General features: G+C 39.3%; 1 protein-coding gene across 4 annotated transcripts in view; it reads right to left on the bottom strand.

Annotated features, from left to right (window-relative positions):
• Nucleotides 1-1313: 1313 nt before the first annotated feature.
• The window catches only part of LOC121954136 (serine/threonine-protein phosphatase 2A 56 kDa regulatory subunit gamma isoform), a 38188-nt gene continuing 16381 nt past the window's right edge, over nt 1314-23120 (bottom strand). For 2 of the 4 annotated variants that reach the window (XM_042501475.1, XM_042501471.1), the window contains 13 exons: nt 19475-19674; nt 16395-16505; nt 16042-16134; nt 14979-15109; nt 14794-14853; nt 13611-13719; nt 13232-13285; nt 12855-13025; nt 12627-12754; nt 9253-9354; nt 8970-9042; nt 6294-6410; nt 1314-4730 (listed from right to left, as the gene is read on the bottom strand). In XM_042501475.1, the coding sequence (XP_042357409.1) occupies nt 4596-4730; nt 6294-6410; nt 8970-9042; nt 9253-9354; nt 12627-12754; nt 12855-13025; nt 13232-13285; nt 13611-13719; nt 14794-14853; nt 14979-15109; nt 16042-16134; nt 16395-16505; nt 19475-19674 (1484 nt within the window). In that variant the 3' untranslated portion in view covers nt 1314-4595. The remainder of the gene's footprint in view (nt 4731-6293; nt 6411-8969; nt 9043-9252; nt 9355-12626; nt 12755-12854; nt 13026-13231; nt 13286-13610; nt 13720-14793; nt 14854-14978; nt 15110-16041; nt 16135-16394; nt 16506-19474; nt 19675-23120) is intronic. The other 2 variants (XM_042501474.1, XM_042501473.1) reach the window with 2 other exon arrangements.

The following is a 23120-nucleotide window of genomic DNA, read 5'->3' on the forward strand; positions in this document are numbered from 1 at the left end:
TAAAGTGGAGTAATGGGACTCAACTTAAGCTATCAGGAACAATAAATTTACATTGAAAATGAGAGTTTTAAAACCTCGGAGCACCACCCATTTAAATAGAAAGGTTGATGGCCCATTTTAACCTTATAGTCTCATAATCTGAAGTTTGCTACAGGGTTTTTCCAGGTGTACAGCACAGGCTTTTTAAACATACCGCAGCCGAGAGGGTCCGAATAATCACTAAATAGAGATGAAGTCGGCACGGCAGAAGTCCTCTCCTTATGTCACCCTGGCACCATAGATCGTCTTGTCCGTGTACAAAATGACGGAGCCATTGTTTATTAACTTAACAGTACGGATTTCAATGTGGCTTACCGTGAAAACAACTCTTGACTGACAGCATCAGCATCCGGTATATTCTCCTGCTTTCTGCTACTGATGTGCTTACAGAGAGAATGTAAACAATGGAGTACGGGAGCCCCCGCTGGACAAACTTGCCATAAATTTGCCTAAAAATTAAAATAAAATTAAATAAAAATGTGTGGGCTTCCTGTTGGGTTTAGTTTAGGGCATGGCCCCAAGAGGCTTTTTTGTAGGTTTTTGGGTGTTACACATACCTCCAAAGTTTCATAGCTGTAGGTTAAATGGTCCGCTGGGACTGTTAAACGAAAACTCAAATGGGTCGCAAACTAGGTTCGTCCCCACCGGAAGACAGGATTTACAAATTTTGAAGTCAATCCAGCAAAAGCTGTAGAAGTTGGATCTGAAAAATAGCAAAAAAAAGGCAACAAATTATTTTTCAATTTGAAATGGGGGACTTCCTGTTGGGTTTAGAGTATGGCTGCCACTGAATTTTTTGTTTGTCTTGTGATGCTTCATACACCACCAAATTTTTGTATGTCTACATGAAACGGGCCAGAGGAGCTCCTTTGTTGAAGTCTGTTAGGTGGCGCTCTTGAGCCCATACAAGTAACCCGTAAAATATCAAACTTTTCGGCAGTCGTGACATCTGTGTAAAATTTGGTGACTTTGTAAGTATGTTAAGGCCCTCAAAAATGGGTCTCATTTGTTAAAAAAAAAAGAAGAATTCCTTCAGTTTCCATAGGGTCCTCGCACCCTTGGTCCTCGGGCCATAATAATGCGTGAATGATATTTTTTTAAATTAAAATTCTTAAAAATAATAGTATTAAAAACAATTGCTGTACCCCCGGCTGTACTCAAAAGTACCATTAGGGGTATCCATACCCCAAATAAACAAACACTGCTGAAATGTCTCCAAATAGTCATTTGAATATGTGCCCTTCAAGTCAAGTAAAGCCAAAATGGATGCATGGTTGAAAATATATATTCAAATAATCTCTTTATTCATCCTATATAGTTGTACACCACTAAAGACAGTGATAGGAGCACACAACGGGCATGAACATTTGTCAGTTATATAGAGGAGGGAGGAACCTTTGCAGATTTGAATCATAAAAATAAGAACATTTTCTAGATCTGTGTGTCGCTGAAAGTACATCCAAAACCAGGAGAAATAAGACGGTATGTGCCAAATTGACTTCTTTCACTTGCTATTGATGTTTTATTCTGTACAGAGGGACAATTTGTACAAAATTAATCTAGATATATAACACTACATGAAACAAGGTAAATCATATATACAATATTAAATGAATCATATAGTACAGGTCACATACAAAAGGACACTTTAAGTTATCATGTTTTGGAAATAATATGTTAAAATTAAAAGATCTGCAAAGCTCCTGCAGAAAGAGAACAAGCCACCAAATCATTTTTAAATCATCTCTTGTTATCACGGATGACTTGTTTTTCAGCACTAAAATAAACCTCAAATATCTCTTGACTCAAACTAATAAAATCCATAAAACATCTTTCCCAGCAAGCAGGACTGTTTCATAAATGCAATGACCTCGACAACAGAAATCAGTTTGGTGAATGGCATTCCTCCAGGGTAAAAGGTACATGTTTAACATGGTAGTTTTAATTTACATCTTTTTGCATTCAAGCAAATACAGTATTAATACAGTTAACAAGCCAAGTCACAATGTCAGTTTATTTTCAGCATCTGGCATTTTTGTGGCCATTTGATACCAGTCTGTCTCAGCGTTTGGGCATCCTGAATGGCCAGAACAAAAAAAATCCAAAACCTGACATCCACGCTACTTAACCTCCAGAGACAAGACAAAGAAATACAACACGTCAAATATGAAGAAATCTAGCAGACCCCCTCAGTTTAAACAATGGTACTGACTGGAAGATATTTTCCAACTTTAAACAGCTTCCTCACTGAGGAGGATACATTTATAACCCGCAAACCAGACAACTGAAAGAACGGTAGCAAAACAAATATGCCACACCTTTACATTTTAAGGACGTCATTTGTTTTGGTAGCTCTCACCAAGTAAGTGTTAAAGGTGCTATTGATAACATTGGCCACTAGATGTCGCACTCCCTTTCCATCGCATTAAGATCAACTTACTGCTGTTGCTCAAAAAACAAACAGTTGCCAGTTAGTTGCACAACCTGCATATTTCATGCTCGAGTGGACAGACAGACTCAGTCATGTCAAGTGATGACTCTTTGATGGTAAAGTAATGAATTCAGTTTGCAACATGTAGCTACAGATTTAGCAGTCCCTCCAGGATTTTGTGGGCTCTTTTTTTCAATTGCTGCAGTTTGAAAATGCCTGATTTCCCGACAGCTTTTCGTGAGGGGGCTCAGTGAACTGTCATACTACACGCAGCTCTCTAAAGAACTGAGATTTTACCAGTATTAAAGAGTCAAATTTTGGGTTAATTTGCCGCAATCCTACAAAATTGCAAGGTCGCACAGATCACAGGACTGGCAGAATTTGTGTTATTTGTTGCGACCGCAAAATCCTGGAGAACTGATCCAAGTTACTGCGTGTTGTGGTGGTTTGAAACGGATATAACTGACTGTGTGCTGTCGTCCCAGCGGACAACCACGAGATACCACGTGATCCTACGCCGTTAAACTATTGGCTCACAAGCCTTGTTAGAAGCAGCAACCAAATGTCAGACAACTCACATTGAGGGAAACAACACATTTATTGGACTCAACAATTTAAAAAAAAATTAATATATAATCATAAATGGGGGGGGGGGACTTTTATTCCACACCTCTCTGAAAGCTCTGTGGATGTTTTTTTTAGTCATAAAAATGTTATCAATAAAACCTCCAACAGCTACTGAGGTTTGATAATAAATTAATTTCTACTTTTTTTTATTTGAGGACAATAGAATCTTTATAGCACACAGTATCAACAGACCTAGATGCTCTCCAAATAAACAAACAATGAGCAAAAGGTCCAAACTTAGATACGACCATCAGTGAATGGAGTTTTTAGGGTGTTGAGTCAGTACAGATCTGTGCCTCCTCTCCCATTCAACACAAACTAATCTCTAATAATTAGAAATCCTTTACGAAGATCCCGACTGGTTTGACAGTTTATAAAACCCACCGCTCACCTTGAACACCTCACAGCCACACTGTCTGCTTTTTCTTCAGTATGCCGCCATTAAATGTAACCGACCGCTCTTCTGCTACATCCAAGCCCTGATGCTGCCACCGCAACTTAGGTAGCAAATACGAACAGCTTACACTCCGGTTCATCGTCATCTGCTGAAGCCCAAAACAGAAAGTACCATTGTTTGAACTGTCCAGTCATCACTGCAGTCTGGTTTTCAAATATTGCCCATGAACGTAAGGAAGCAAGCATATAAAAGAGCGGCATATGGCACAAAACAATAAAATGGAAAGTGTCAGATGTCCACGGGACAACTTCCTCTTTCCTCGCCACCTTTCCTGGACATTGCAAGGCTAAGGACGAGCCTCAGTTTGGTCTGGTGTGCTTAATTAAACAAACAAACAAAAAAAATCTTTCAAACACCAGTGACCAAAAACAAAGGCAGATGTCCCTGTTTAAGTCACAGATAAAAACATGAAACAAACATAAAGAACACAACAGTCTTGGCACTGACAAGATGTCCGTAACAATGACAAAAAGAAAAAAAAAAAGAAAACTCACAACGGATGACAGGAAAGTCTTGTCTTGATCTGACTTAAGGGTTCTGTTTTTGTTCCCTTTGACAGAAAAGAAAACCAAGCAGAGACCAAGAAACGATCCTCAGACAGCGAGTTCCGAAGTTTTCCGTGTCCGATCCATTGTGTTTGCAAGAAGGAATGAAGGAACCAGCGTTGTGGCATCCGTACTCCCAGGTTCCACATTTACAGTGAGTGCACAAGGGGATGGAAAGAGAAAGGATGAGGAACCGATGGGGAAGATAATCGGAGAACACAATGTATGTGGCGAGGGCTAAAAGACACACGCTCCTCTCCAAATAAAGAAAAAAACCTGAGAAAGCAGAAATCGGAGGGAGGAGGATGCAGGGCTTCTGCACTGGGGCAGCAGGAATGAAGGACAACTGAGGATTCTGGGTAAACTGATAGTGGGAGGAGGGATGGAGAGCCCGATGTGGACCGCCAGTGTAATTCTGGTGCCTGGGCGAAGAGGATGTCCATGGCTGTCGAGGGTAAAAGGGGCAGTTGAACAAAGAGCCGGCAGGTGGCGGGACCTAGAGTCCATCTTGGGTGGTCAACATGTCTTCAGCTCTGCGGTGGGACTCCAAGGCTTTTGTGGTGTAGATATCCTGAGGCAACTCAGATTTGCGTCGCACCATAGGCCGCTCTTTCCGCTGGTCATGCTGCAACTGCCGAGATTGAGCGGAGACGAGAGGAGAAAGTTAATTATAACGTTTCTCATCCTGTCAACACGTCAAAATGTTCTGATCATATCTTTGAGACGAAGCACAAAAGCTTGAGCACAATTCAGTTACATACGTCAAGATCTAATTTACGGAGGAAAAACAAGAATAACTGAGTTAAAACACGGCAGACGGAGGCCCAGTCTGCACGTATACAGATATTTTTGAATATGGATACTTTTCATCTCTGTTTTAAAACATAATTCTGTCTACACAACCTCCGCTTTAAATATCTCTGTCCGCACTTGAAGGCAGAAACATTTCCAAATGCCTGACATGCGAGTGATACTCTGGACATGCAGAAGTCTTCTTGCATTCTTCACTGACAACAATAGCACTCTGGAAAGTCTCCCACCAGCCACTGCTTCGACCGGACCTGATCCAAAGGCATCGCGCTTTTGGTGGACTTTAAAACCGCGGACGCTGAGGTGGAGCAAATGCCATTGGGTTTTGTCCGTGAAATGGTGCAGCAATACTAAGTTTAAACGTAAAATAGGCACAAGACCAAGCAGTGCTAACAAAATGTTAGCTAACCAATAGATTGTTGCTGTTTCCAACGTATTCTCATTACATGAGGAAACAACTGAAGTGCATGCATGAAATAATGTCATTGTTCCTTAAATGCTGTTTTGCGTGTCCAAACAGATAAACAGAATTTGGAATTTTGGAAAATCTGCACCAGACACATTTCAAAAATCTGTTTTAGTGACCTAAAACTCTGTTTGCACGTGGACAAGAGGCCAAAGCGTAGAGGAAAATATATTTATAAAAGTATCCGTATATACGTGTAGACAAGGCCTGAGTCAGTCGTACCTGGACAAAAATATTATAACAACTCCAAATAAAATACACAACATAGGACATCTGTGGAGCCTCAAAGTGTTCAATAGGAAATTAATATAACATTATGACACATGACACATAAATTGTGTCAAATACATTTCCACCAATAAAAAAACAAAGCAATTTTATTTTATTATTCTATTTTATATTTTATTATAGAAGGGCCCTTTTTTTATGTCACATTTTATTTTTTATTACTTTCATAATTTCACTTATATTCTTGATTCAATTATATTTGAAATTCATCATATAAGCTGACTACACATTACTGAATTACTCCTATATATTTTACACAATCTATTATTGTGATTATTCATTCCATAACTACTTATTTATCTATCTAATATTGACCACTTTGGGGCTCCTTACTACTAAGACAACATGCATGGGGGAAGCAGACACACAAAAAGGAAAGCTCTTGATTCCAGTGTTTAGTCCATTGCCAGATTGGTTTCTGCATTTGTTTGTTTTTTTTTTTTGCTAAAAGGTTGACTAAGGAACAAAACCATTACAAGCAAAGACTATAATTTATGAACAAAGTATACAATGATAATTACTGCAGTGCAAGTAGCTTCATTAGAAGACTGCTAGCTTTGGGAACACACAAGCCTACTAACGTATGGAAAGAGGAAAGATGAATAGAGACAGAGAGTAAGTCAGGTTTACCTGAGTCGCGCCCTCCTCAACTGTCTTTTTTAACCTCTGAACATCTTCTATCAAAGGGACATCCGTCTCCATTGCTACAGGACTATTGAGGTCAGAGGAATCAACATACATAAAGAACTATGTTGAAAAGAAAGGGAAACAAAAACAAAAACACAAAAGGATGGAGAAAAGACTTTCAGTCGCATGCAAAGAAGAATGAATCAAGAGGCTCTGAACTGATGAAAATGAGCAGCTCTGGTCCACTGCTGTTATCAGTTATAATGCTGAGTGTTGATTATGAAAAAGCAACTGTGTCAAAAGAGCACCAGTTGCTTGAGACGCTATAATAGATTTAAGAAAAAAAAAAGACGCCAAACTACATCTTTAATGTCAAATCGATGTGTTTAGATTGAATTTTATGTTTGAACATTTAAAGGAACAGTTCAACATTTTGGGAAACTACTTGCTTTCCGTAGGAAGCTCGATATGAGAAGATAGATACCACTCCCGTGTGTGTGTGGCTGGATCACACAGGTGGTTAAACTTAGCCTAATACAAAGACTGGGAACAGCATTCAAAAGTCTCTCCAAAAATAACAAAAAATGTACACCAGCACCTGCAACGCTTACTAATTAAAACATGATATATTGTGTGTTCAATTCACACAAAAACCAAAGTGTAGACACAACAATAGCTGTTTTACAGAGGGATTTAGGTGCCGCACTAATTCTTGGCTGAGTGAGGTGGCATGGGGCTTTTCTCATTTGTCATTTCTGTGTCTCCTCTCCTCTCTTCTCCTCTCCTCTCCTTTCCTCTCCTTTCCTCTCCTCTCCTCTCCTTTCCTCTCCTCTCCTCTCCTCTCTCCACCTTCATCCTGCCTGTGACCCGGGAACTCGATCTCACTGCGCCCTCTCTCAATTCCTAGAATCCATGTCAAGGAGAGAGGAGCAAAGACAAGGAGACTTGCCGGAGGAGCTGTATGCATGGATGCACAGGTTTGTGGCAGCCTTTTTCGGCGCTCGTGATGATACAGCTGTGCCAGATATATTTAACTGATGTCACTTTAAAATGACGGCTCCAATGGAAAGATGTCTTTCTTCCTTGCCTCTGCTCACATCCAAGTGCCCTGACACACCAAGCAGACAGCTTGTCAATCAGTGAGCATCTGTCGCCATAGTTTTTGCTGTGTGTCCCGCACTGTTGGCATTAGTCAACATGTGTCGGCTGTGCATAAGCTGACTCAGCAAGTCGGAACTACAAATACAGACAACTGTTGCCTGCTGGTATGGAGTTTTTTTCCTCTCATGCAGACGCAGATGCACTAGCTGGCCTTAGGCTGTGGTCTTTGTGGTGTTCAAGTCCAATTATTTGGCTGAGATGCAGATGTTGTAAGGTGAAGCAACAGCTGGCTTTGTCACGACCATTTTTTTGATGTTGGTTTGGTGCATCCAGGCCTTAAGAAGAGGCAAGAAATGGATGTACAAAAGTGGGTAAAGAGAAAACCCGCTGATGTCTCCACTGGTTGACCAGCTAGGGCAGTATGCAACTCAGAATTGTGCCATTCGAACCAGATTTGGTTGTTTGATACAAATATTCATTTATTTTCTGTACAAAAATTGAAGTTTTAATGGGCACCGCAGGACTTCAGTGTGACAGCCGCATTCATGTAATATAGTAACCAAGATAACGCTAACAACGGTTATTGTATCGTATGAACTGTAAATTCACTATTTCTAAGCAGAAGGTCTCTCTTCTCTCCTCCTCCATATTGCCAGCTGCCTGCCCACAGCTCTCTGTACCAAAGAGTAGAGTCAAAACCAGGAGTGTTCACTCGGCAGCAAAATCTGGGGACCAGAATGTCCCCAAAACTACACTACATGACACACTGACTGGCAAAAAAAAAAAAAAAACAAAAAAAACCAATAAAACTTAACTGCTCAACTGAGGGTCTACAACTGATGATTCAAATTTGTGACTTTCAATGAGCGGCCTATGCCTTGCAAAATCACAGTGACAACAAGACTCAAGGAATTTATTGCACCCGGCCAAGAATTAGAATATAATAGGATTATGTTACCTCTGGATGGAGCCGGGCTAGCAGTTGCCCCCGTTTCCATTCTTTGTTTTAAGCCAAGCTGAGCTAACCAGCTGCTGGCTGTAGCCTCACATGTATCATAGAAACATAAAGGTGATATCAATCTTTTCTTAACTCTTAGCATGGAAGTATATCATTGTATTCCCCAAAATGTTGGACTCTTTTGATTTAAAATGTGAAACACTGAAGTGATATTGTTATACAATGAAATACTAAAATCTGTTTTCGGTGGCAGAAATTTGAGTATATAGCTTCTCTTAAATTAATCAAATAATTTTTAGAGAGCCTTTTAGAGCTGTCTGATTCAACCATTCACCACAACTAATCACATTCATAGATCACGACACTCATCAAGCTCTTTCCATCTTCACAGGCTGTGTAGTTTGGAAAACATGAACTACAAAATAACAGTACGAACAAATGGAGTCCTTGACAGGGTAAGATGGAAGGGGAACAAGTCAACAACGAAACTGGCTTACAGAAAACACAAGACAATTAGTTCATAAAGATTAGCTCTACACACACACATACACACGCATACACACACACTGTGGTAGAAGGGGACAAACAGGTGAGGTTAGATGATTGAACACACTGCTCACCTGTGGATTCGACTTGGCGAGGTTCTCGATCTTGATCCAGGCCTCTTCACGTTCTTTTGATTTCGCCTTCTCTCTGTTGAACAAAAGCACCAAACCTCACGTCTTTAATCTGCTCCGCACTGCTGATGAATGTGATATCCAACACTCATTTAGCTGCAGTGTTAAGGCTGATTGCAATTATGTGTCACTCAGACGTCATTGTCACGAGAAAAAAAGAAAAGAAAAGAAAAGAAAAGAAAAGAAAAACGCTTAATTGAGTGGGAGAAGATTCTTTGGTGCCTACTTGTTTTTCTCAGCCCTGAACTGCTGTGTGCAATCGTCAAATAGCTTCTGATTCATCTCCATGAAAAGCTTCAGAGCGTTGTAGATGAGGCCGTGGATGGTCCTGCGAACACACACACGCAAGACACACACAAGCAGAAGTCAGTTAAGAGTTGTATCTCTACAAGAACCAGCAACATTATCGAAAAGACTGCTTTTGTCCTCAGACGATAAACCGAAATGAATATCACTGATTGACAATGAGGTTTAAAAAGTACTCATCTGCAAACTTCTTAATAAAAAATGTATTACAAAATAATACACTTATGGTTTGTTGTGACACTTTTAATCATATTTTATCTTATTTTTAATGAAAAGCAGCTTGAGTTCAGGGTGAAAAAATTACTTATTCACACAGTAGATTATAAAAAAGGTTGCAAATTACTTTTGTATTCATCTGCTAAAATATTACTTGACTTATTGTTTCCTATTAAACATATAGAATACAAGAAATGTTAAAGTTTAGACTGGGTGATATGGAGAAAATCCATTTCTGACAAAATACCTCAATACTGATATCGCAAGAACATTATAGGATTAACGACTGGTACTAAAACAAAAATATTTCCACAATGAGATTTTCAATAAAGAATTTTAAACAGTGTGGATATAATGACTAAGTGGGTAAAGGTAAATAATGATACAACAAGTTCAGAAAGTTACATCACTTTACGTTAATGATGCCTTAAAAAACAGAAAAAGAGAAAACTTAAAATATCCAAAGTCATCAGACAATATTTAGCCTCACACCACAATATCAGAATATTGCCCGGCCCTTATTTAATAATGTGATGGTAAAGCACTTCTTTATTTTGTGTTGTGCACTTTAGAAAGAAAAAAAGAGAACACCCACACTGTCTCGCTTACTGCTAAAATATTTATTTAATTACGTTTCTGTCTGACCGACCTTCATCAGCTGCGTGGGCAGCATCACAACACTTTCTTATGTAAAGTATGCACACACATAGAAGCACCCTCAATCATCCATTAACAAAATATCATTAATTAGTTTTTCCTGTTTCGCAAAGCTCGATTCATATGGTTCCCTTTTTTTAAAAAAATATGCTTGTCAGTGTTTTTTGAATAACACTAATTGATTTAATCTATTGGCCCTCTGTATTATTTTATCCATAGCATCTAGGATTTTTTTTGACATACTGAAATTATATGGTTACTGTATAAATTCACTGACGAATGGGCAATGTCACTGTACATCCTTGATTATAACTATTCAAAGGAATACTTCACCCCCCAAAAAATAACCATTTGTATATTGACTGAGTTGATGAAGAAAACCTTTTGTCCCATACCTCCATGGTGAACGAAGAATCCAAAAACTGACTTTTAAGCACTTACATTCATTTGCAGCAAAACTGCCTCAAAACATTTGTTTACAAACTCACACAACTCGTCTAGTATTATCTCAGTTTCATTTATCCAGTCGTATGCTCAGTGCTTCCCCAAACATTCAGCCCCTTCCAACAGGGGAATAAAACTTATATATGCTCTCTCTTCAAAGCCAGACTCCACAGACAAAATCAGTAATTTAACCTCACTCAGTACAGGAACTGCTGATCCACCACTGCCTCGATCGGCAGTTAGTTTGTTTAATGTTGTGACTTCACTGAATCCGAATTACCTTTTTTAACACCAAAGTCACACAAAAGCACAAAAAACTACAGATTGAGAGAGCAGCGGAGCAGCTGGTCAGTGAAGTGAAATTGCTGTTTTTGTCAATGAAGTCTGGTTATGAAGAGTCTCACTTACAGTTCACTTCCCAGTTGAAAAGGGATGTCTGTGTGGGAAGTACTGATGATACAACTGGATAAGGGAGACTTGGATTATACTGCAGAAGTTGTGTGAGAGTTTGCACTCAGATGTTTTGAAACTGTTTTGCTGTTTTTAAACACTGACCCTTTTCACTCAAATCCATCAAAAATGTTCTCATTTTTTGGATTCTTGTTAACCATATGAAAAAAACAAAGTTCATTTAAAAATTCAGTGTGACACGGAGTGAATAATTTATAAACAAATAGTCACATGTGGTTGAAGTATTTCTTTAATATTGCTTGGGGGTAGATACGTTTGGGGGGATAGCATTATGACATTGAAAATACTTTTTGGGAAACAGACTTTTTCCTTCCTTAAGTTCCCTGTGGACTTGTTTATGGAATGAATTTAACGTTTGGGAACACTATCAGATTTGTGGTATATCTGTATGTTTGTTCCAAAATTGACTTGTTCTTTTGGAGATTTTGACCTTTGGAGAGTTTTGATGTTACATTGATGTTACTAAAGATTTATTGGTACCATTACATTGAGTGTTCTCTGTCTGTCTAATCCTTTTAATGCCAATGACGCATTTGCTTGAGTAAGTTCAAGGTTATCATCAGTCAAAACCAATCTATGCCGTCCTCTTATTGGATGACTGAAGCAGCTCCTTCGTACATATATATACTGTACATATACACGTAACAGTACATATACTCCTACATATGGAGGTATTATGATGCTGCCCACATACCTGATGAAGAAAAAAAAATACTCCAAATGTTAATTATTACCAAAGCATCCTGCGGCTTTGCCCTTAGAAAAACTGCTGAGCATCCACAAATAAAGCAAAAAAGTGTTTCACACATTTTAACAAGATATTATCATTTCATTACATCATACAAACATCATACAAATAATCATGTAACACAAAACTGTTCACATTTTAACAAGATTAATGGTATCTTGTAATGACATGAAAATATCATTACAATAATATTAATAATGTAATGTGATATGTTTGTATGATGGCACAGGGTGGAAATATCCTGTTAAAAGCTGAAAACATATGTTTTTTTGCATTTTAATTAGATATTTTCATGTTATAACAAGATACTTTTTATATTTTTTAAAGTTTAAGTTGTGTTAAAATGTGAACATGAAAATATCTTGTTAAAACGTGAAAAACATTTTGTCGTAAAAATAAAATATTCACGCTTTAACCTGACACTGATCTGTTTTTTTTTTCCGGCATGGCAGCAGGACACTTCTGAAAACTATTGTATAAAAATTATAAAGCACCCTATTCCAGTTTCTAACAGTTGGCCTTTTTTTTAATATTACATGTAAAGTTATCAACTGAAGATTACTGTAACAATAAATTTTATTACACAAAGTTCCAGGACTTTTCAGAAAATTTCAAAGATTTTTTAACTTTTTTCATGACTTTTCAAGGTTCTCCATGACCATGTGAACCCCGTAATGTGTCCGAATGGTGTTACATGCAACGTGAAGCCTTTCAGGACATTATTACAGCCTGTGTGGAGAAACATTCAAGCGTCTTACTTGTTCCAGTGGGTCTTGGAGTTGCGGTACAGAGCAGGGAACATAATTGGCAGGATCTTTGCTGCGTTGTCGCTGATCAGACTCATGATGTACTCGTTGTTCCAGTAGTACAGAGCTCTCTCTGCCACCTACATAAAAACACCTCAGTCAGACACAGCCGCCACCACTCCACCTGAATAACTTGTTCCCTCAGTTATGAAAGCAAGATTGTGATCAGCTGTCTGTTACCTGGAAGTGCGGGCTGGACACACACTTGGCCAGCTGTCTGAAGAGAGGCTCCTGCACTTTAACAAACTCAGAGGGCTCGATGACGTCCAGGATCTCCTCCAGCTCGTTGAGGAACATCACTTCCTTGGGACTGTGAGTCTTTGGCCAGTACTTTAGTAGAGCCATTACCACCTACCAAGATAATGACAGTGTTGAATAACCAATCAGGGAGGATAAAAAGCATCAATTCAAAAAAAAGTGATTTAGCAATTCATAATCTTGCACAACAAACCGAAAGAAGCCCAACACCAACTTCAAATTTTAAAACCAATTCAAACAAGCAAACAGGGTAAAGCAAAGAGATGAAAATGGTAAGAGCGTGTTTTTGTTTGACATACCGGCTCGGTTAGAGTGCTGTCCTTTTCCAAAAACTGCACCACGCAGTAGGCCAGCTGCAAAACACATAAACAAACAATCATTAAACTGTCAAACTATTTCAATTTAAGCACAAGCTAACTAAAAGGTAACGCGGTGGGGGACAGGTTAATGCCTGAGGGACAGACTGGCTGGAACACGCAACACCAGTTTTTGACAAATCCTGCAGAAAGACTGACTGCTCTCGTGAAAAGAGAAGGCGTGTACGCTCAGAGCAGGTTTGAACAAGAATATTTAAATACATTATCAAAATATGTGACCTGTAAATAATTGGCGTGCCATGTCTCTCTTGACATACAGCTTAACAAAAGAACTAATCATGCACGCGTTCAGCAGACTCACCTGTGGATGGTAGACACTGAGTGATTTGACTTTGTGCAGAGGCAATAAAACCTTCAACAGGAAAATCTTGTGCTCTTCTTTTAGTGGTAAGGCAAATCCATTGATTATGCTGCGGAAAAAAACCCCCAAAAAATCAGAACATCTGGTATCATGAACGAATTATGAAACAATGGGCCCCTCTGCACAGATACAAAAAAGGCCCAACCGCAGGTCAAGGACATTGTGGTTATTTTGGGTCTCTTTAAGGTAGTTTTGCATCTTTTTGTGGCCATTTGGGTCTTTTTGAATTCATTTTGAGGTAACTTTGTGTCTTTTTGGTTCTTTTGTCATCGTTTTGTGTCTCCTTGTGGTTGTTTTGCATTTTTTTTTTTAGTTTCTGTGTGTCTCTTTTAGGCAATTTTGTCTTTTCGCAGTAGTTTGAGTCTTTCTGAGATCATTGCATGTCTCTTATTTTTTGGTTTTATTGTTGCTTTGTAGTCAGTCTCTCCTTGTGGGTGTTTGCTGTCTTTTTTGTTGTTGTTTTGGTCTTTTTGAGATAATTTTTTTTGTCTATTTAAGGTCATTTTGTGTCTTTGTTTAGTTGTTTTCTGTCTCTTTGACTTAATTTTGTGTCTTTTCTTCATCTTTTTGTAGTCATTTAAGGCGTTCTTGTGGTTGTTTTGTGTCTCTTTGGGGTAATATTGTGTCTTTTTGTAGTCCATCTCTCTCTTTTTAGTCACTGTGTGTCTCTTTGAGGTATTTTTGTGTGCTTTGTAGTTATTTTGTGTCCCCTTGTGATTGCTTTTTCCATTTTTGTAGCTATTTTGTGTCTCTTTGCAGTTCCTCTGCATCTCTTTGTTGTCTTTTGGAAACCTTCTTTTGGTCATTTTGAGTCTCTTCCTGGTCAGTATGTGTTAAATTTCAGTTACATTTTGCAAGTAAAGGTCAGAGGGGCCCCTGACATTTCGGGCCCCTGGGCCTGTGCCCGGTAGGCCCGTTTGGTAATCCATCCGTGCCTGGCATGATTAAACAGCTTATATGGAATTCAACAGCTGATAATTTTGAAGCTTTTACATTTAGGACAGAAACTTTCATGCTTTCCTAACAGGAAAGACAACTAAATGTCTTGTTAAATTTGTATAAAAGCCATGAAGACATCACAACTGCATTCACCAAAATGTGTAACTTTAGTGGCGGGCCTTACCTTCCAAGTATTTCCAGTAGTTCAGCTATACCATTATGATGCTCTGTCTCATAGATAAACCTATAAGAACAAATAAAACACAAAGACTTTGAATGAACAAACAAAAGAAATGATTCATAAATTGACCATCTATCTCAGTATAAGCGTTTTCAAAAAGAGACGAGCAGTGGGAGACCTGAACTGACCTATAGAAAATGTTATTGATCTGTTTTCTGATGTACGCTCTCAGCCCCAGGAACTTTCCATAGATCCTGTGGAGGGTAGTTTTGAGGAAGTCTCTCTCTCTGGGATCCTCACTGTCAAATAGTTCTAGGAGCTAAAATGTAAAAAGAAGTGAAATGTTACCATAATAACGCTCAGCGTGCAATATGTGTGTTATAATTGACCCTTCACTAAGACCCGCCCTACGAACACAGACTGGCCAATCATAGCGTAGCACTGGCCAGCTCATACCAACAACTATACGACTGTTACACATAGACTCTTCATGCATAGCTCAGATTTTCTTCATTTTCAGGCTGGTTTTGTGGGTTTTGAGCTAGTGACGGTTAAACATTGTGCCTGGGGCACCTGTGGCAAGGATACTCATTTGTTCAAGAGTTTGGAGGGAGATGTACATTTCTTATTTGTTTCAAAAGCAAAACAGAAGCCCTGAAAAGTGCAGAGTTAGCTAGCTAGCTACTGAAGGTACACTAAATGAATACACATGCTGGCTTTACTTTTGAAAGATTTTATCGGTGAAGAAAGACCTTCCCTGCTCTACAGGAACAGCGGAGGGAAAGATGGATGCTTTGCCAAATTTAAATCAGCTGTGTGTCATTGCAGTGTGTGCAGATGAACACTGTTTGGCTTCCCCCCCAGAGCTCCCCGTCCATCCGCCAGGGGAGGTGCGGGTGCTGATGCGATGACACATAGCTGGTTGAAAATTGGCAAAATTTCTCTTTAATTTTATTGTCTTCTGCCACGGACACTATTCAATGTGGTGTCTCTCTGACACTGTAATCTGGAGGCTTTAGCTTCAATCTTTAACTTTTTTTTCCACATCCTGAATATGTCCTTTAATGCATATTGTGGAACCTACTGTCTGTTTTTTTCCAAAATCTGAGGACATTTCCCGGTTTGACTGTTGGATCCATGTTAGCTTAGACATCTTGACAGACATCATCAAAGAGGCGGAGCTTAGCAAAGGGTCAATTGTAGCTTTTCTGCATACGGTCTGAGAATTAGGCAAAAATATTCTTCTCTTACCTGCATAACAAATTTCTGGTCGATGTATTTCTTTGCTATGTTAGGTTGAAAGTCGGGCGATTCTAAAAACCTAAGGAAAAATTCATAGACGAGCTGCAAGAGAAACAAGAAAAAAAAAAGGGATAAATGCTGAGAAGGAATTCAAGCAAAATGGGGGCAAAGTGTGCATAATTTAGCACTGAGCTGCACAATGTTGAGACTCCAACACCAAACACACAATTCAAAATCTGCTACAGACATGCTGTTTTGTAAACTTCAGATCTGCACACATCAGCCATGCTGACGGGCTCCTCCATACTGAGAACAGCCGTTAATAAAACCTCTAACTGTTTCACAATGATTTTAATGTCAACCTGGAGGTGTGGCCACGCAGCTTCAAGTGTTGGCTCGTCCTCCTCTGGATCAAACTCCGCTCCAGTGGGGTTGGACGATGGAGGCAACGTTCTGAACATATTCACCGCAAACTAAAGGAAGGGAGGTGAAAATGATACCGTCAATGTTTATTCCACTGTACAGTGCCCTATTAAAGAGAACTTCCCTTTGTTGTTTTGATGACCTCAGGTTCATGTTGCGACCACACAGATGCCAATAGCTCTACCCAGATTAGGTTACGAAAGATTTTTTTTTTTTACAAAGTTCAAAAAACACACAGCTAGACCTGGATTTCCTGTCAGAAGTTTCCCACTCTTGAATAAAAGTTTCCCGTAATGACATACGGTAAAACCAACAGAGAAACCACATCAATACACACACGGCATCATTTTCAACACATCATATCACCGAACTGTGCTGACAGATGCTTAAAAACCTTTGTGGCTTTCTGACAAATAAAACTAAGTCTTTTTCGTAAACTTTTTTAAGTATTCAGTGCTGTCAAAGTAACAGCAGCACGTCTGTTCACGAGGCCTGCAGCACAGCCTCGTTTGGGACAAGTCTCCACACAGTCTGGCATATAAAGTCTGCTTAAAGGTCGGTTATAGATGCTGGTATCATATGAGGAGTACGGCTCATTTATTCAGCTCCTGGCCAATTGTGAAAACTGATTAGGAACATGTGTTATTACAACGTTACATGATTTATTTTCCAAATGATGTCAGTTCCTGATTTCTCACTGCTCAAAGACAAAAAAATCAGTGAGGAAAATCTTAAAATAAAGCGTAACTGATTTTAGAGTCTGTAATGCATTTTACTAAGTTTGAGCTGTGTTTGTAAATGTCTATTAAATCCCCTAGCTTAGGTAATCTAAAATTATTTTTCTTTTTAGGTTGACGTTAAACTTTGTCCTTGCGACTGGCCTCCGAGGGTTTGCCCCACAATAATTCAAGTGTTTTGTGTTTCTGGTCTCTCGCAGTGTCAACTGACTCCCCTGTGGGCTGCTGTTCCCTGCCAGGCAGATCATGGGACAGTGCAGGTGGCCTACTAAAACACTGGGAGCCTTGTTTGAAGAGACAGGCTACAAGGTGGATAGATTATCTGGACCCCAGAACAGGCGGTGAAGATGACTGTGCACTAACGCTACAATAGAAATGGTAAATGGAAATGGCATAACAGTGATTATAGCAATTCTGCAGCCGCTGGCTTTGATGATGAAAAGATAATAGTTTGTTGTCTGGTAAGACACTCTTCCCTCGCTGTGTTTATAGCTTTATTTTTGTACCTCTGCACGCTATCAAGGCTGTGATGAGACAGTAAGCAGAACATCTATCATCGCGATCATTTTGCTCAGATTCTCTGCTGATGGAGTTAAGTTGAAACCAAAGGCGAGGTAAATTTTACACCAGTATCAAACTAATCCCGACTGCTTCTGCTGAAAATGAAACATCATCATCATCACGGCCCCCGTACCAGTGGAGAGGCTTCCCCGTGAAAGACAAACGTACACTAGGGAAGTCAATTTCCGAAGAAATTGTGGCGTGGATGCTGGGCGTTGAAATGCTTACATTGTTGAATAAAAGTTATGTGAGTGCGCACACTGGCACAGCCTCGGAGCTGAAGGTTAACATCTTCTACGTGCTCTCAATGACTCTGCTTACGTGTGATGTTTAGGACACGATACCATGTTCACGACTTACATTAGTGTGTTAGCATGGCAGAATGAGCACGAAAAAAAGTGCAGCTGAGGCTGATGGGAACAGACTCGCTTAAGACGAACTGCGCCTCGCCTCAAAGGCAACGAGATCAGGCGCCAGCAGTGGGGTCAGGACAAAAAAATGCAGTCAAGTTGGACAGTTTCCAGCAGTTTTCAAAGAACATACAGGAAGTCAGAGAAATATTTACATTCTGTTAGATCTATTTGTAGTCTATGTGTAGTTTGCAGAGCAAAACTACGTGTAGTTTGCTGAATGTAGTTACATATATGTATTTGTACAAATGTCTCAGTGTCGCCTTGTCTTTGCTCGTCTGATTTGCGGCACAGTTTAGTTTTTTCATTTGCGCTTTATTGCATTTTGAATGTGTGACAATGTGCACGACTGTAGAATACTATTTTCATTGATGTAAAAATGCTGTTCTCTGCAACTAACCAAGAAAGAAAAGTTTTCATTGTCATGTTATAGACATTTTATGTTTATCTTTTAATAAATATTTTATATTTTATGTCCTCAATGTGAATTTTCCCTGTGGTTTTGAAAAATGGCACTGAATATGAAATTTTTTTTTCAAGGTAATGTATCAAAGTTAGAAACTCCAGTATTGCGACAACACTGAATCCAAAGTATTGGACTACTTTAATCTCGACCTGCTGATGACTCATGATAAGAAGTCCAGTTCTTTGGTAAAAATTTTCATTTGTACAGACGCGGTTCACACACATTTTCATTGTTAAACTTCAAAATGAGGTCTGCCATGAGTTTTCACAGACCCATAATAAGATTTTTTATTTTTTCTTGCCCCACTTGCCCAGCATTTTTCAGGCAGATCAGATACAAACTGTACTCCCACCAAATTTCAGTGAGCTGGCAGACATGAAAGGAGAGACGGAGCGTGTGGAGTGAATGGAAAAAACAAAGATACATGATTGACACATATTAGAGCTACATTAGGTCTTCAGTGATGGAAAATTTGAAAATAAATTTGCTGTATGTTCCCGTAAGTGGAAGATTTTCCAGTCAAGATTACTGTAATAATTGCATCACAAAAATTTCATGACTTTTCCAAAACTTTCAATAATTTTTTTCTAATTCCATGACCCTAACCCCTAACCCTGACTTACTTTATCCTTGCAATAGAAGTTATACTAACTGAAGAAATAATTTTTTGGAAAGGGTGACTGGGTAGACACCTTCAGAAAGCCAGCTCTTCTGCCTTACGCCCCATCAAAACCAAATCACACTGAGCCTTCCAGCTCCGTCCCGCAGCTACAGCCCGCCACTATTCTCATTTCACCCTCATCCTAGCTTTTACCGGACACACACCCCGCCACGGTTTCACTGACCATGTGCACCACCTCCGGGTAGATGGGCTCTGTGATGACATTCCTGTTGTGGGTGATGTACTCCACCATTTCGCTCAGCGCCGCCCGCTTCACTTCCTTCCATTTCAGGTCACTCAGCGGGTCGGACAGGAAGTCAAAAAGAACGCAGCACTGCCGTAGCTTCTGAATGAAGAGCTTCTCCTGCTCTGCGGGGGCCACATCTGGGGAGACAAAGAGCGGGAAAAGTGAGGTGGATGAAGGGAAGAAAAGAAGAAATAAGAGTCCAGGGACGACTGAAAAAGAGTCAAAGGCGTTAACGATGCCTCACAATAAGGCGGCTGAGAATATAGGACAACGTTCAAAGAGAGAGGGGTCAGAAGAGAACGGAGGGGGCGGTTTAACTGTCAAGGATGACAGTTAAAACAGCAATGCGATAGAGTAAAGAAATATGAGGCAGCAAGAGAGTGATGAAGATTGGCAAATGACTCATGAGGACTAAAGTGCACTGAGAGAAAGGCTGAGATGGTTAGAGCCCAGGGGGAGGATAACCACAGCAGAGTGGAGGAGAGAGAACAGGACGGAGGCAGAGTGGCGGATGAAGGATTTGAGAACTAGGTGAACGGTCACAGTCTTGCCATTTGACACTCACGCTGAGAATAAAAAAGAAAGAAAAAGGATATTTTTGTAAAAGGAACCCTGGCTATTTAAGTCTGTCATTTTATTTGTCCACGGTGGTTTGAGGACTTCCTCTTTTCACTAAATTTCCACCCGAGCGCTCGAGAGCACAAGCTCGTAAACAAACAATCTCTGCCGGAGCCAACACTTCACACATGACAAGACAAAGAGGAAACATCCATTTCTGTTGCTCTAAATTACCTGCTCAAGCGGTGCAGTAATAACACACAGTGACGCCACAATTATGTAGTTATGTGACACAACTTTGATGTTGTTGGTTTCTCTTCATCTCTTATGGTGATTGCTTTTTATTTTTGGAGGAAAATCTACACATATTCCTCAGCTACCCAGGTCTTTGCTGTTTTAGCACGATTTATTTAAGTGATATCAGGATCTGGACATCTAAGAGACACATAGGTGATTTGGTTTGAGTTAGGGGCAGTTAAGCATTTTGGAAATTACACTTATTGTTTCTCTTGATGTGAGTTAGATAAGCCACAACACTTGCTCCTCTGTCCTCTAAAAACAGAGCTCATAACAGCTTAGCTTCACATAAAGACTGGAAATATCTTTGCTCTGTCCAAAATTAACCAACACCTCTAAGGCTCACGAGATGACACACACCAGTTTGTTTACATGCACAAGATACTCATTTTTTTGCTCTTATTCTAAAAAAGACAATATTCCTATTAAGCTCTTTACATGACAAATGAAAATGAAAGTTTCTACTATCACTCCTGTTGGCATGCAGCTTTGCATACTCCAATTAACATGTGGTTTATCATATCTAAATATGGAAAAGTAGAACCGCTGAAATCGTCATTTTGTTTCTTTATGTCAAAACAGGATTTTTTCACAGTTTCCTTCTGGTATTGGAAGGTCAGCGTTGTGATATTTATGCATATCCCAAAACCTGTTGGTAATGAATACCTCTTTCCCACCAAAATTAGCGCCCAACATTCCTACTCTAACCCTAACCGGTCCCACTCCTCTTGCCTAAATTAAGCCAACTAACGAAGGCAACAAGTAATAGCAAACCAAAGGGAGAGTAAGATGTACCATGTTTTTGTCATCCCTGGAAATGCAAATTTGTGAACCAGTACACTGACACAGTAAGATACCTGACACCCCGGGGAAACTCCTGAAAGGTATGAAAAAATACATAACTGCAAGCCTTTGAGTTTTTTCTAACGTTGCAGTGAAATCTAAGAGTAATCAGTAATAGCTATGTCATTTTAAAGACATTTGACAGAATAATTTCAGACATTTTAAAGCAAATTAGGGCCTCATTAGATGAATGAATTTATTGCCTTTTAATACTTAGTATTTGTGGGAACACTGGAGGCCCTTTGCACCGTGCATTATTAGACATTATCCTACAAAACATCAACAACTCACCAGCAAATAACATTTACTGACAACTGTTTTAGGAAAATAAATCTTTAGCGAGCGTGCCTGATTATTACAGCACAACATTTTCAATGGGTGAGCGCAGTCGCATAAAATAAAAACAATTTTAAAAAACGTTTGACTGTATAACTGGTGCCAACTAGCGGGGGAAGCACTGTTTAGTCAGCTACTTGACAAAACGTGCACATCCCTAATCGGGAGATGCAAATAAGGCACTTAGATTCATAGTTGAGAATACATTTCATTATAACCTCGACTTCCCTTTGTAGATTAGATAGTTCAATAAAATAACGAACATGTTTTGCTATCTCACGTTTCTTCCCTGACTGAAATGTGATACAGTTTTAGGCCCGGCCGCAGCTCCAATAAAATACGCAAGTCCGTAATACCAACACAAACTCAGGTGTGTGTTCAATTAACTGACAGAAGCAGCTGCACGTGATGCAGATACGAGGTTTGTCAGGTCGAGATGTTCCTGGTGATTTATAATGCACCAACAAAACAGACTTAAACGTGATTAGTTTAGATAGATAGATATCCATGCTTTCATTAGTTTCTCTGTTGGTTATCTCTGTCCCGTACCTGATGGACAGGGCCAGTGTAGACAGACGTCAAATTCAGGGACTTTTAAGTACTTTTTGAAGCACTGATTTTTATTTTTAAGGCTAACCTTCTGTTGCAAGAGAGTGGTGCAGATTCATCAAGGAAACAAACACAGTACTGGGGCCTATAACAAACTATTAGTAACTGGTTTTAATAACCGGTTGTTTTTATTCAGTAAAACATGGAGTTGTCAAAGGAAAATATACAGAGTGCAGAGCAACGCAGCTCGTGTGACATATGGCATCAAACAAAGTAATGGTATTGGTATTAGATGGTATTAGATTTTCGAAGTACAATAACCATCTTAGAAAATATTGCTGTTTCAAGGTATTACAGAATTATTATCATCATCAAATAAATTTCTGAGTGCTAACTTTAAATACTTCAAGCACCTAAAGCACCTTGTACAAACCCTTGAAAGAAGATGAGGAGTTATAGTACAGAAACATCTCCAGCAGCTTTACATTACGATTTTAATGTGTTTCTACAACCAGAATGAGCTCTTATAAACAGGTATTCTCTGAAATTCAATTTTATGTTCTAAATGCAATAAAACCGTATGAGATAATTCAGCGAGCATATTTCTATAATCTCCAAAAGCATCACTTTTTATATCCTATAATTATGAATCAGTAAAGGGTGTGGCTTTAATAATCGGCTGGCACTGAGGCTCGAAGGCTGTCTGCACAAGAATGAGGATGTTGGCGCTGTGGGTGCACAGAGATCAGATATGTACATGGCGTATACGTCAAAGGAAATCTCATTCCTCTTCCACGGGTGTACTGTAACCTGTAGGCAGAACTCCTCCAGTTACTGAGATACGGAAATCAGGTTGTGAAACAAATTATGATTTATGAATTTTGCACAGGGTTCAAATAAGGAAATAGGGTAAATAATAAATAGATGAAGTCAAACAGAGCACTGCAAACATCCTGTATGAAGGCAGAAATGTGCCTACAATCACACTATTCTGAGATAA

The sequence above is a fragment of the Plectropomus leopardus genome, chromosome 14, assembly GCF_008729295.1.
Source record: "Plectropomus leopardus isolate mb chromosome 14, YSFRI_Pleo_2.0, whole genome shotgun sequence".
Taxonomy (NCBI): Eukaryota; Metazoa; Chordata; class Actinopteri; order Perciformes; family Serranidae; genus Plectropomus; species Plectropomus leopardus.